General features: G+C 39.4%; 1 protein-coding gene across 2 annotated transcripts in view; it reads left to right on the top strand.

The window, feature by feature from the left end:
• mtor (mechanistic target of rapamycin kinase) overlaps positions 1–12,768 on the top strand; it is a 154,974-nt gene that overhangs the window by 72,127 nt on the left and 70,079 nt on the right. For both annotated transcript variants that reach the window (XM_026262449.1, XM_026262450.1), the window contains exon 30: positions 8,754–8,893. In XM_026262449.1, the coding sequence (XP_026118234.1) occupies positions 8,754–8,893 (140 nt within the window). The remainder of the gene's footprint in view (positions 1–8,753; positions 8,894–12,768) is intronic.

The raw sequence follows: 12,768 nt of genomic DNA, 5'->3' as shown, positions 1-12,768 counted from the left end.
ATCACTTCACTGGGGCGCTAGGACCCACACAGACCACAGGGTGAGCACCCCCTGCTGGCCTCACTAGCACCTCTTCCAGCAGCAACCTAGTTTTCTCAGGAGGTCTCCCATCCAGGTACTGACCAGGCTCAGCCCTGCTTAGCTTCAGTAGGCAACTGGTCTTGGCCTCCAGGGTGATATGGCTGCCGGCAATAGTGGTGCTCTATGCTGGTAGGGATTAGTAAAATGGCAGATCAAACACTTCCGGTGGCTTCACTGCCTGTTTGCAGTTTAGATCGTGATGAGCGATCCAGTCATATAAAGATCAGTGGTCCCAACCATTATGCATCGACTTCATAAGATGAGGAGAATCTCACTAAGCCTGTCAAGAAAAGACAAATTTAACATGGGGAGTCTATAGGACTGACTCCCTTTTGGAGCCAGCCTCAAGCGGCCAGTTGATGAATTGCAGTTTTAGTCACTTCACTAGTTGGCTTCACTAGAGAGAGCATGAGGTTGCCACTTGGTGGATCCATGATACTTAAGGCAATCAGATTTGAACTTATCAAACAACCAATCATGACCCACTGAGAGCATATCACCCTGTCAACAAACTGGGCACATCAGTTGACAGACACACACAAACACATGTTTGCTTTACTGTACTAGTAAGGATGTCTCATAGAATTCCTTTATATATATATATATATATATATATATATATATATATATATATATATATATATATTAGTGCTGTCAATCGATTAAAAAAAAATTAACTAATTAATCGCACCATTTTTTTAAATTAATCGCGATTAATCGCAATTAAAAGACTGAAACTTTTTGGATATGTAAATGTAAAATGTAAATAATTCATGTAAACTCAAGACAAAGAAACTATTTAAATTCAAAATATGATTGTTTATTGGAATTTTTGTTTAACTTGTAACACAGATTTTCTCATGTAAACAACATACCTGCAATAAACCATCAATATCCTCCAAATTAACTGTTGGCTTGAAAGCCATATTTATTACAGAAATAAAAACACAGGCATGTAAGTACCATTTGAATTTCAAAACAATCAATGCCAATAAAAAACAAAAATGATTTCCATGTTGAATTCTAAGTGGACTGCAAAAAAATTCCAAAGTATAGTCATTGCCAGTGCTTTAAGTGGGCCGGTACGCACCGGTACTCAGTACCGCCACTTCCAAATATAGCTCTTGAGCGTACCGCCACCTCTCCGTGCGCCCAGAACATGCTTGTAGCGTACCGGTACGCTCATTTGGACTGATCTGTTTTAATAGAGGTTTTAATCTTTTACCTGCACTGCCGATTTTCAGAGCGCCCTTCACAATGTAAGCTTCCTAATTCATCCCACCCAGAGCAGAAACTACATTACCCATTCACCCTTAAGTTATACAAGTGAATAGCGCATGTGTCGCTTTCCCACTGTTAAGTGTCAACAACTCATCGTGGCCGGAGAAGGTGTGTGAAACTCGTTATGAGTTATACTAAAGCAAAATCTTGAGTATTTATTGTCTGATAAACATTAAAAACTGTCTGCGGAGGTTGAGTCGTCCTGCAGCCCCCGCTGGCTGCTCATTGGCTGCAGCATCTTTTTTCTAAGTTCTAAACAAATACCGTAGACGGCAAGGCACAAATTTAGATATGTATTTATCTAATTAATCTATAGCCTATGCACAAAGACAATATGATCCTTTTTGTCTCCTTTTTGTTTTAAAGCTTGATGAAGAGAGAGAGCGCAAGTTGCTGCAGCTGAGGAGGACAGTGATGCGCGCGCACAGGAGTGATTGACAGTTCGCGGCACTGTGTACAAAAAATACTCCGCTACACAATTATTTCGTTATTTTCGTTAAAGCTTATTAACGTTAGCGTTACAGAAAGGTCTGATTTACGCACTGTTACAGTCATTGTTTTTTTTTTTTTTAAACAATGACATTTGAGTTCATGATTTTAATGTTGCTGTTTCTTGTGGCAGACTAAATGAAGAGTAATGTTTCTTGTGGCAGACTGAAGAGTAATCCGGCAGAGTTTTATACTGAAACTTTCCGTCTAAAAGTCCTTCCTTGGTCTTATCCATATTTCTTTGCACGTTGAACACACAGGCCACAACTGAAAATAAAAAAAACTGCAACCGCGTTAATTGCGTTATTTTTTTTTTACGCGTTAAATATTTCAAATTAATCGAATGCGTTAACGCGCTAATTTTGACAGCACTAATATATATATATATATATATATATATATATGGTTAATTATATTTTATATCACATAACCCAGCAGTTCTTAATTCCATCCCCCTCCTCTGCACATTTTGCATGTCTCTCTTTTAACACACCTGATCCAGATAATCAGCTCATTAGAAGAGAGCTCCGTGCATGAACTGTGTTCCAATTTACATGGTCCCTACACAGTGTTCATTTCTCCCTACTCCCTGATCAGGGGAAATATTTTGAAGTTTAAGTCACTTCAGAATATAAATTCATGGAATTGGACAAGTGTGTTATCATTAGGGTTGGGTATCATTTGAACTTTATCGATTCCGATTCTGCTTATCGATTCCAATTCTTATCGATTCCTAGTTTTGATTCCAATAAGATAAAAAATCCAATATAAAAAAAATAAATAAGTCCAACATTTAGATGTCAAACTTGTATTCTGCTTAGAAAGCATTCTGTTTCAGCTGAATGACATGAGCAAAAATCAGCAGCCTACAAAACACTGCAAGAGAAATTTTGTCTGTTTTTACCGTAGCAATGATATTCTAATAATATGTAATTAAAAATATATATATTATATCCAATTATAATACCATAGCAAAAACAACTAGATTCAAATTAATTCCAAATATTAAAGTGTTAAAGACAAGTAAATAGTAAGTAATAAGATATGAACAAACAAATCAATTAGTAATATCAAATAAATACAACTAAACAGGTACAGAAACTGTAATTAAAAGTTTAAAAACACTGCATAGTTTTCTTTTTATGAGTAAAATAAAGATGAATCAATTAAAGTTATTAAATACATTCAGTCAAGATCAGTGAATGATTTTCGTTTCTTTCTTTGATTAACATTAAAGGCAGCGCATTTATTAAGCTGATGTCTCTTTAAGCAAAAATACTGTACATGTGTGTTTTCTTTCTCATCTGTTTACGTTCAGGGTAGACAAAACGGCTGTGTTTATGATGATATACTGATGTAGTTTTCTGTATATTGGTAGACAAATATGAAAGAAGTCAGTTTCTAAATCTTTGGCGCCGATACAGGATGGCTGCCTCCGTGACGTGCTCTGCAGTTGTTTTTGTGTTATTGTTAGTTTGTCCTGTCTTTAGTTATATTCCTGCAATCAGTTTCACCAGGGACGAATTGCTGGACATTCGGCAACACATATCTCCCGATATATCACCCAATTGTTCACCGGTTTTCGACTATTCTGATGTTTTGCTGGACATTCTTGTCGGCGGAGCGGCTGCGCTGATCACACGCTTCAAGAGGAGGCGCAGACGGGGGAAATAGAGCTGGCGCGCTCGTGAGGCTCAGAAAACGCGGATTTCGAACGTCGTTGCCTAGCATCCATCTGGCAAATCTCCGCTCTCTACCCAACAAAATGGACAAACTGCTTCTCCTCTCTCGGACAAATAAGGATTTCTCACACTCTGCTGCTCTGTGTTTCACGGAAACTTGGCTGAATGACGCCATACCGGACAACGCGCTCCATCTGCCGGACTTTCAGCTGTTCAGAGCGGACCACGACGCAGAATCAACGGGGAAATCGCATGGCGACTGGACATGCTTTTACATCAGTGAACGGTGGTGTACAGATGTAACTGTGTTAAAGAAGATGCTCTGCTCAGATCTCAAAACACTCTTCATTAACTGCAAGCTGTTCTATTCGCAGCGGGAGTTTCATTCGTTCATTCTGGTGAGTGTTTACATCCCTCTGCAAGCGAATGTGAGCTCAGCTTTACAGAAACTCGCTGAGCAGATCATAGAGACAGAACAACAACACCCGGACTCTGTTTTAATCATTCTTGGGGACTTTAATAAAGCCAATCTCTCCCGTGAACTGCCAAAATACAGAAAGCATGTTACATGTCCCACAAGAGACAGTAATATAATGGAACACTGTTACATCACAATAAAGGATGCATATCACTCTGTTCCACAAGCAGCTTTGGGACGTTCTGATCACCTTCTGGTTCATCTTATACGACCTACAGTCAGAAACTAAACATCAGCTAAATCTGTATTAAGGACTGTAAAAAGATGGACTAATGAAGCAGAGCAGGATTTACAATCTTGTTTTGTGAAGTCAAAGTGGCAAAGAGGAATTATTCTGGTAAAATAAGGACTCAGTTTACTTTCAACGACTCCATATCAGTGTGGAAAAGTCTAAAGAAGATCACCAATTACAGGACACCACCCCCCAGTTCTGTGGAGAATCAACGACTGGCAGACGATCTGAACAAGTTTTACTGCAGGTTTGAACGAACACCCATCACCTGCCCTGAACGCCTCCCCACACAACTGTTCACACCACTCACAACTCCTGCAACCCATCCTGTACACCTCTCCAAACAACTGTTCACACCATTAACAACTCCTGCAACCCACCCTATACACATCTCCAATCAAGCGCTCTCACCATTCACACCTCCTGCATCCCCCCTCTCCCCCACACCTGCAATTCAGATCAGCAAGGATTCGGTGCGCCAGGTCTTCCGGAAGCAGAAAAGGAAAAAAGCACCAGGCCCAGATTGTGTTACACCAGCTTGTCTGAAATCCTGTGCTGACCAGCTGGCCCCCATCTTCACAAAGATCTTCAACAGATCGCTGGAGCTGTGCGAAGTCCCTTCATGCCTCAAACACTCCACCATCATCCCCATCCCAAAGAAATCCAAAATTACAGTACTAAATGACTACAGGCCTGTGGTTCTAACGTCTGTGGTCATGAAGTCATTTGAAAAACTGGTGCTGGCCAACCTGAAGGACATCATTGGACCCTTGCTGGATCCTCTTCAGTTTGCCTAGAGAGCAAACAGGTCTGTTGACGATGCAGTAAACATTGGACTGCATTATGTTCATCAACACCTAAGCCCCTTTCACACTGCAATTCCAGCAAATACAGGGGTAAAGTGTTCCTGCAATTGTTCCCTGGTCGTTGATTTTGCACTTTCACACTACCAGTGATGACCCGGGATATGTGCATGCTGTCACACACAACCCTTGAAGATCCCGTAACGACACGTGACATCAGCGCGTGACGTGTAATGTACGAGTCGACAACGCTAGGCACGTTATACTTTCACTGAAGCAAGCGAACGATCTCGGCGTCAGAGCGGAAACTGATCTGTGCTTCATTACAGTTTGCACATATGTTTTCGTCGAGAACGTTGATCTTCCTTCAAAACAGCCGGTAAAAGAGTTCGCGATAACGCGTGTCATCACTTCGACACGGAATTAGATCTGGCTTTTGTTCACACAGCGTTCGTCCCGGGTCGAACCCTGCAATGTTACTAAGTCCCCGACCAGGGTTCAATTCGGTAATCAATCCCGGGACGTGGTTGCTTTCACACAGAAGGCGACCCGGCAATGTTCCGGAAATATTGCGGGTCCGACGTGCAGTGTGAAAGGGGCTCTAGACAGACTTATGTGAGGATCCTGTTTTTGGACTTCAGCTCGGCCTTTAACACGATCATCCCAAACCTCCTCCTGCCCAAACTAACTCAGCTCTCCATGCCCACCTCCGTCTGTCAGTGAATCAACAGCTTCCTGACAGACAGGCAGCAGCTAGTGAGGCTGGGAAAATACACATCCAGCACCCATACAATCAGCACCGGAGCTCCCCAGGGCTGTGTTCTCTCCCCACTGCTCTTCTCCCTGTACACCAACGATTGCACATCTAAGGACCTCTGTCAAGCTCCTGAAGTTTGCAGATGACACCACACTCATCGGCCTCATTCAGGACGGTGACGAGTCTGCTTACAGACAGGAGGTTAAAGAGCTGGCTGTTGGGTGCACTCTCAACAACCTGGAGCTTAACACACTCAAAACAGTGGAGATGACCGTGGACTTCAGTAGAAACCCCCCTGCACTCCCCCCACTCACCATCATGAACAGCACTGTGACTGCAGTGGAGTCATTCAGGTTCCTGGGCACCACTATCTCTCAGGACCTGAAGTGGGACATTCACATTGACTCCATTGTGAAAAAGGCCCAGCAGCGGTTGTACTTACTTCGCCAGCTGAGGAAGTTTAACCTGCCACAGGTGCTGCTGAAACAGTTCTACTCCACCATCATCGAATCCATCCTCTGCACTTCAGTAACTGTCTGGTTCAGCTCAGCTTCTAAATCTGACCTCAGAAGACTACAGAGGGTAGTCCGGACTGCTGAGCGAATCATCGCTTCAACCCTCCCGTCTATTCAAGAACTGTACTTATCCAGAGTGAGCAAAATGGCTGGCAAAATCACTCTGGACCCCTCACATCCAGCACACTCCCTCTTTGAACTGTTGCCATCTGGTCGACGCTACAGAGCACTGAGCATCAGAATGACCAGACACAAGAACAGTTTCTTCACTCAGGCAATCCGTCTAATGAACACTTGAAAAAAAAAAATGTGGAACACACTACACTATTTATATTTATATAAACATACACTTATTTATCACATACTTAGCGTACACTTAAATTTTTTGCACATAATATACCTGTACTTACATAATGCTCATTGTAATATACCTGCCATTCATTGTAAGTTTGTATATTTTCGTTCCTTATCTACCTATTTGTATTTTTTTTATTATTCCATTTTGTGTTTTTTTGTTCTGTCACTGTCATTATTTTGCACTGTGGAGCTTCTGTCACGAAAACAAATTCCTCGTATGTGTGAACATACCTGGCAATAAAGCTCATTCTGATTCTGATTCAGTGAAAATACACGGAACAGTCTGAAAACGGACCAGTGTTGACAATTTAGCCACTTTGTCGCTAGATTTAGCGACTTTTCAGACCCCCTAGTCTGAACCTAGACTTTTTAAGTTTAGCTACTTTCCATTGAAAGACGTTGGCAACAATGGAACGGACACAAACCGGGAACCCGCAGCGTGACGGCCGACCGCTGCTCTCAGTGCACGCGCTTCATGTGCGCTGCACACAAACAGGGCGCAAATTCTTTCCATTCCTGCAGTTAATAGTTTTTAATCAAATTGAAATGCTAACACAGGACTCGTAAAGCAGAATCGAAATGCACGTGCCTTATTGAATACCCGGTTCTTGAAAATTTGGAACCAGTTCTAAAATGGAACCGGTTTTCGATACCCAACCATAGTTATTATATAACTCTGTAAATAAAAACAATTGAAAATACACATCTCGCAGTCTTCAATACACTTTGAATGGAACGTATACGTTCCAATATCCTGTGATGTCCACTTTGCACGGCACCTATGTTCAAATAGAACAAATGTCTGAAGCCATAAGAAAAACATACAAAATGTGCAAAATGGGGCGCAAGGTCTGGAATTGAGATACACTGGCTAAACCCAACCTCTTCCACTCAACGCTAAATAAAAAATGTTATTTGGCTGATTTGTAAACTAGTAGGGTATGGCTTACCATTCAGTGCTCAACAGGTTACACTAATTAGTGAGGACATTTCGGACCTCACAGGTATAAAACGTGTACACACACATACGAATACAAATCTAAATCAATTCACACATGCATGACAATTTGCAAATACAGACTTGACATTCGTATGTGTCATGAATCTAAAAAAAAAATCACCTTTTGTGCATACTTTTAATTTTTGTGAAGTGTTTTGCTTTTGTAAAACATTTGAACCTCATATTTAAGTCACAATAGTCAAAATAGTAATATAATTTTTCCACAGGCAATACTCTAGTTTACAAATAAAACTATGTATAAAATCAACTAGGAAAAAATGCATTCTCAATTCAGCATCTTTTTTTTTTTTTAATTGAGGCAATGGATATGGAATCAGAGTACTATAGAAAGTGAGTAAGAAAAAGAATAGGAAGTAGTAACAAAAGTGTTTTTGTGATTCCAATGTTTTGATCATAGATTAGGTCAAGTGTTTAGAAATTTTTTGTATACAATTTTAAAACAAATACACAGTTATTATGTTTTAGCTGGTACTTTACTATGTTAAGTGGCCATTTTCTGGCCTTTGTATCAGAATCCAGGATTATGAGTGGAGATTTACTTTGTTTTTCTTTTCTTTCTTTTTTCTTTTTTCTTTTATTTTTGTTGCTGTTGTAGCCTTTCAAGACTTATTGAGACCAAATGACATACATATTCTGTATACTACATGAAAAATAAGGATTTTATACTGTCATTCATCAAATGACCCTGCATAAAAAATTCAGTTTCTTTAAATCATTAAATATGACCTGGTGACATGTTATTGAAAACTTTTGCTGAGCCATACATTACTTGACATAATGTTCACAGTGGGCCCGCCAGTTTTAAAATAAATTGTTTCTATGCCTTTCCATTAAATGTTGGAACAACAATTGGAGCTATCCGAACTCAGATGTGATTGTAATTTCTGTAAAATTGAAAATCCCAAATATTCAGTGCCAAAAGTTGAGTTTGTACTTAATACTTAATTTACAAATGAAGCACGCACTCCCTAATAAATTTGTCCCTGTTTTTTCATTGGTAGCAGTGATATCGTTTCAATTATTTCCATCATCTTTTAATGTTTTTCTTCCATTGCAGGAGATCCAGGCCACCTGGTATGAGAAACTTCATGAGTGGGAAGATGCTCTGGTCGCCTACGATAAAAAAATCGACATGAACAAAGATGATCCGGAGCTTATTCTGGGTCGCATGAGATGTCTGGAAGCACTAGGGGAATGGTAAGCACCTATATCATAAGTTGTCAGTTTCTGGAAGTGTGCAGACTAATTCTTGCATTGCATACATGATTTGTCAATTTATGTATTATGCTTCAGGATGAATTTACCAAATATATGTTTGAGATGCTGTCAACTGTTTGATGTTATTGGTTACTATTTATTTGTTACTGATTTTAGAGTTAGTTTTTACCAAACGTAAGGTTTTTATATTTTTACCAAACGTAAGGTTTAGAACGTTGCTTTTGTGTGTGTGTGTGTGTGTGTGTGACAAATGCTTAATATTATCAAGAAAACTATTTCTGATGGAAATAATCCATGCACCCCACAAACTGTAAAATATTCCAAAGAAAATGGAATCCTATAATTCATTATTCACTGTGAAAGTAATTTCTCCTGTGTAATATATTCCTCTTAATTCAGGATCAGAAGTAGGATAGAATGTGACTGAGTGAGTAAAAGCAGAGATTGGTTGCATATGTGTGCTCACACCATCCCTTTGTGCCCTCGTAGAATCTAACAGTGCATTTAATATTTGAATTTTTTTTTCTTTACTTTTGAAAGGAAAATCTTACTGATTTCTGTAATAGTCATTTACTTGGAAGCATGAGGAAGAGTTTGTGTCGCAGAGTTATTGAGGGGTGACTTCCTGGATTTGTAAAAATGGAAATGGGAAATGAAGGGATATCAATGAAAAAAGGCAACAAATTACTTCATAAATGGTCCTAAGCTTGTTTGGCAGTGCAACACCCTGAGTTGAATATATTATATAGGCTATTTAAAGTTAACATTAATCTTACAACATTATGCAATTATTATTTTTTATTGAAGTACAATGATTGAAAGTGGGGGGACAAACTTGAATTTTTTCTGTAATACATGTTGGCCACAATTATTTGGAAGAAATTATTATGTTATTCTTAGTAGAATATATTATTAGTAAAATATTTCACATTCAAGATATATTCACATTCATATTTACAATTTTTTTAGCAGACCAGGGTGACTATAACTTATAACATTATGGTTGAACCACTGTTGGCAGATGGACTATTCTGATGATGTTTTTCATACTTTTCTGGACCATGACAGTATAATTTAGTGGGCAGTCTATGGGACAGTCACAAGCCTCCCGGTTTTCATCCAAAATATCTTAAATTGTATTCCAAACTCTAACAAAGCTTTTACGGGTTTGGAACGACATGGGGGTAAGTGATAAATGACAAAATTTTCATTTTGGGGTTAAGTATCCCTTTAAGCAAGAATCAAGAACAGCGAAAAAAGTTCAGTCAGATGTCTCAAAATCAATTGGATATGTGATAGATGAAGAAGAAAAAATTCTTCTTTAGAACGTAAAATAAGATACTCAGAAGAACATTAGTGTACAGACAAGACAGGACCCAATTAAGTTTAATTGAATGGATGAGAATAAAAAAATATTTAAAAAAAACTCTTAAAAATTTTATGAGAAGTGTCAAACAAATCAAGAATCACATTTCTCAATGCAAAATTATAAAGAATTAGGTATTTCATCAACTACCACACATAACATTTTGAAAAAAATTCAGGGAATCCAGAGAAATCTCAGTACATGTAGGGCAAGATAGGAAACCTCATTTAAATGTGTTTTAAAGGCATTGCATGAGAAAACCATGATGTGGTGTTATATATTGCCAATTGGGCTCAGGAGTACTTTGATAAACCACTGTCATCCAACATAGTCTGCCACTATACTGTTGAGCAGCTGAAGTCTTGGGAGAGACAAAAGTTTTGATTGCAAAACTTTAACAATTAGTATCCTCAATTCCCATCAATTAAACATTTTAAATAAAAGGAAGGTTGATGTGATGCACTGTTAAAAATGCCTCTGTTCCAGCTATTTTTGGAGTGTGTTGCAGCCATAAAAATGTATTTAGATTTACAAAATACAATTATTTTTTTTTAGGGAAAACTTTCCTGAACATCTCTTCTTTGTACTTTTTGTCAATTAAGTAAATGTTAAAGAGAATCAACAATTTTCATATTTTAGATTTTATTGCATTTTATAAAACATCTTAACTTTTTCTAGTCAGGGGTTGATTATATGGCCATTTTATTGTAATGCAATTTTATTCTTATTCGGACACTCTGTACTGTAAAAAGCTCTTGTACTGTATGTAGGTTTAAAGTGTGTGAATGCATTACTCTTGCGTAATTACCCTTAAGTATCCACACTGCAGACCAGTCCACCTCTAAACCTGTACTTCATGTAGTGCTGTTAAGTTGTTTGGGGGGGAGGGCGGGGGTTCAGATTTCCCATTAACATTCCATTCCAATGAGTGATAGACCGTCCTTGTATAAAGGTAACAGAGCCTTTTTTCCTGTCTCGCTTTTAATGTACGTCTTTGTGTTTTAGGCCTGTCTGCAGCCAGGAACCTTGTATTTTGCAAGACCTCATAAGTAATGTTTTTTCCAGGTGGCTGGGAAATTGCTTCATTTGTTCCAGATCCCACCCCTTCTCCTGAAACCCATATGAGCAGTGTCTCATAGGGCTAATCATGGGGCCCCTTTTTTCACAACCCCCAGCAATAACATACATGGTTTGCTTGTGTCTGTGCCAGCACTGTTAGCCTCAAAGGGACCCTTTTTTTTTAAAGGTGCACTAAGACGTGATATGATGTCATTGCTTTTTGCAGTTTTATCACAGCCAGAGCTGTTGCAAGTTTTTTGGAAAAAGCTCTCGCTGTCCATTTTTGGTCTGTATGAACTGAAAGATGGAGTGTTTTTTTTTTTTGCCAGAGCAAGGGGCAGCTGTGGCCTAATGGTTAGAGACTTGGACCAGTTAACCGAAGGTTGCCGGTTCGAGTCTCAGTGCTGGCAAGAGTTGTAGGTGGGAGGGTGTGAATGGACAGGGCTCTCTTCCACTCTCAGTACCCATGGCTGAAGTGTCCTTGAGCAAGGCACTGAATCCCCAGTTGCTCCCCAGGCGCTGGATATATAGCTGCCCACTGCTCCGGGTGTGTGCTCACTGTGTGTCCACTTCTCAATACTGTGTGTGTGCACTTGGATGGGTTAAATGCAGAGCATCAATTCTGAGTATGTGTTACCATACTTGGCAAATGTCACGACTTCCACTGTCACTTTCAAATCCTGAACTCTCATTGTTGTGGGCAGTGCACGCAAAGAAGTGTTGAATCCTAATGCACACAATAATGCTGTTTATTTGTATATTCAATCATATACAGGCCTGAAGAACATATTCAGATACCAGAATACATTGCATAAGATTTTGATGTGACTTAAAATAGGTCATAACTAAAAATATTCTGTAATATTTAATTGTACAGATAAGAATAAGGTCTCGTATGAAACTGCAAAGGCTCTACTTTCATTGCCTCTAGTCATGAAAGCAACAAAACATTATAGGAACATACAATGTGCTTTTGTAAAATAAAGAAAGCAAACCGAGTGCGTTCTCCGCCGTCTCAGTTAAATACTCTATTAAATTAATCTGTATGAAACCAACACAAGCATCAAGTTTTCCCTTCTCAACTCATTATCTCTGTAACGCAGTTTGTAGACATTGGAAGAAGGAGGCGGGAACCGGCGGACATTTAAATGAAACTTTAATAATCAAATAGAACACAAAACAGCACGACAGCTGGACGGCGCGACACTCCTCTGCCGCCCGGCAGCAGTCCCCTGATCCCTGCTCCTCCCCATTCTGGTGGACGGCAGCAGGCTCAAGCCTCCTGGTGAACGGCATTGACTCCTCCACTCCCTTGTAATGTAACGCAGTCTGTAGTCACGGGAAGAAGGAGGCAGGAACCAGCAGACATTTAAATGAAACTAATAATTAAATAAACACAAAACACGCGACAGCCCCTCACGGAAAACTG

The sequence above is a fragment of the Carassius auratus genome, unplaced genomic scaffold (genome assembly GCF_003368295.1).
Source record: "Carassius auratus strain Wakin unplaced genomic scaffold, ASM336829v1 scaf_tig00216160, whole genome shotgun sequence".
Classification (NCBI taxonomy): Eukaryota; Metazoa; Chordata; class Actinopteri; order Cypriniformes; family Cyprinidae; genus Carassius; species Carassius auratus.
This window is presented reverse-complemented; position numbering and strand designations above follow the sequence as displayed.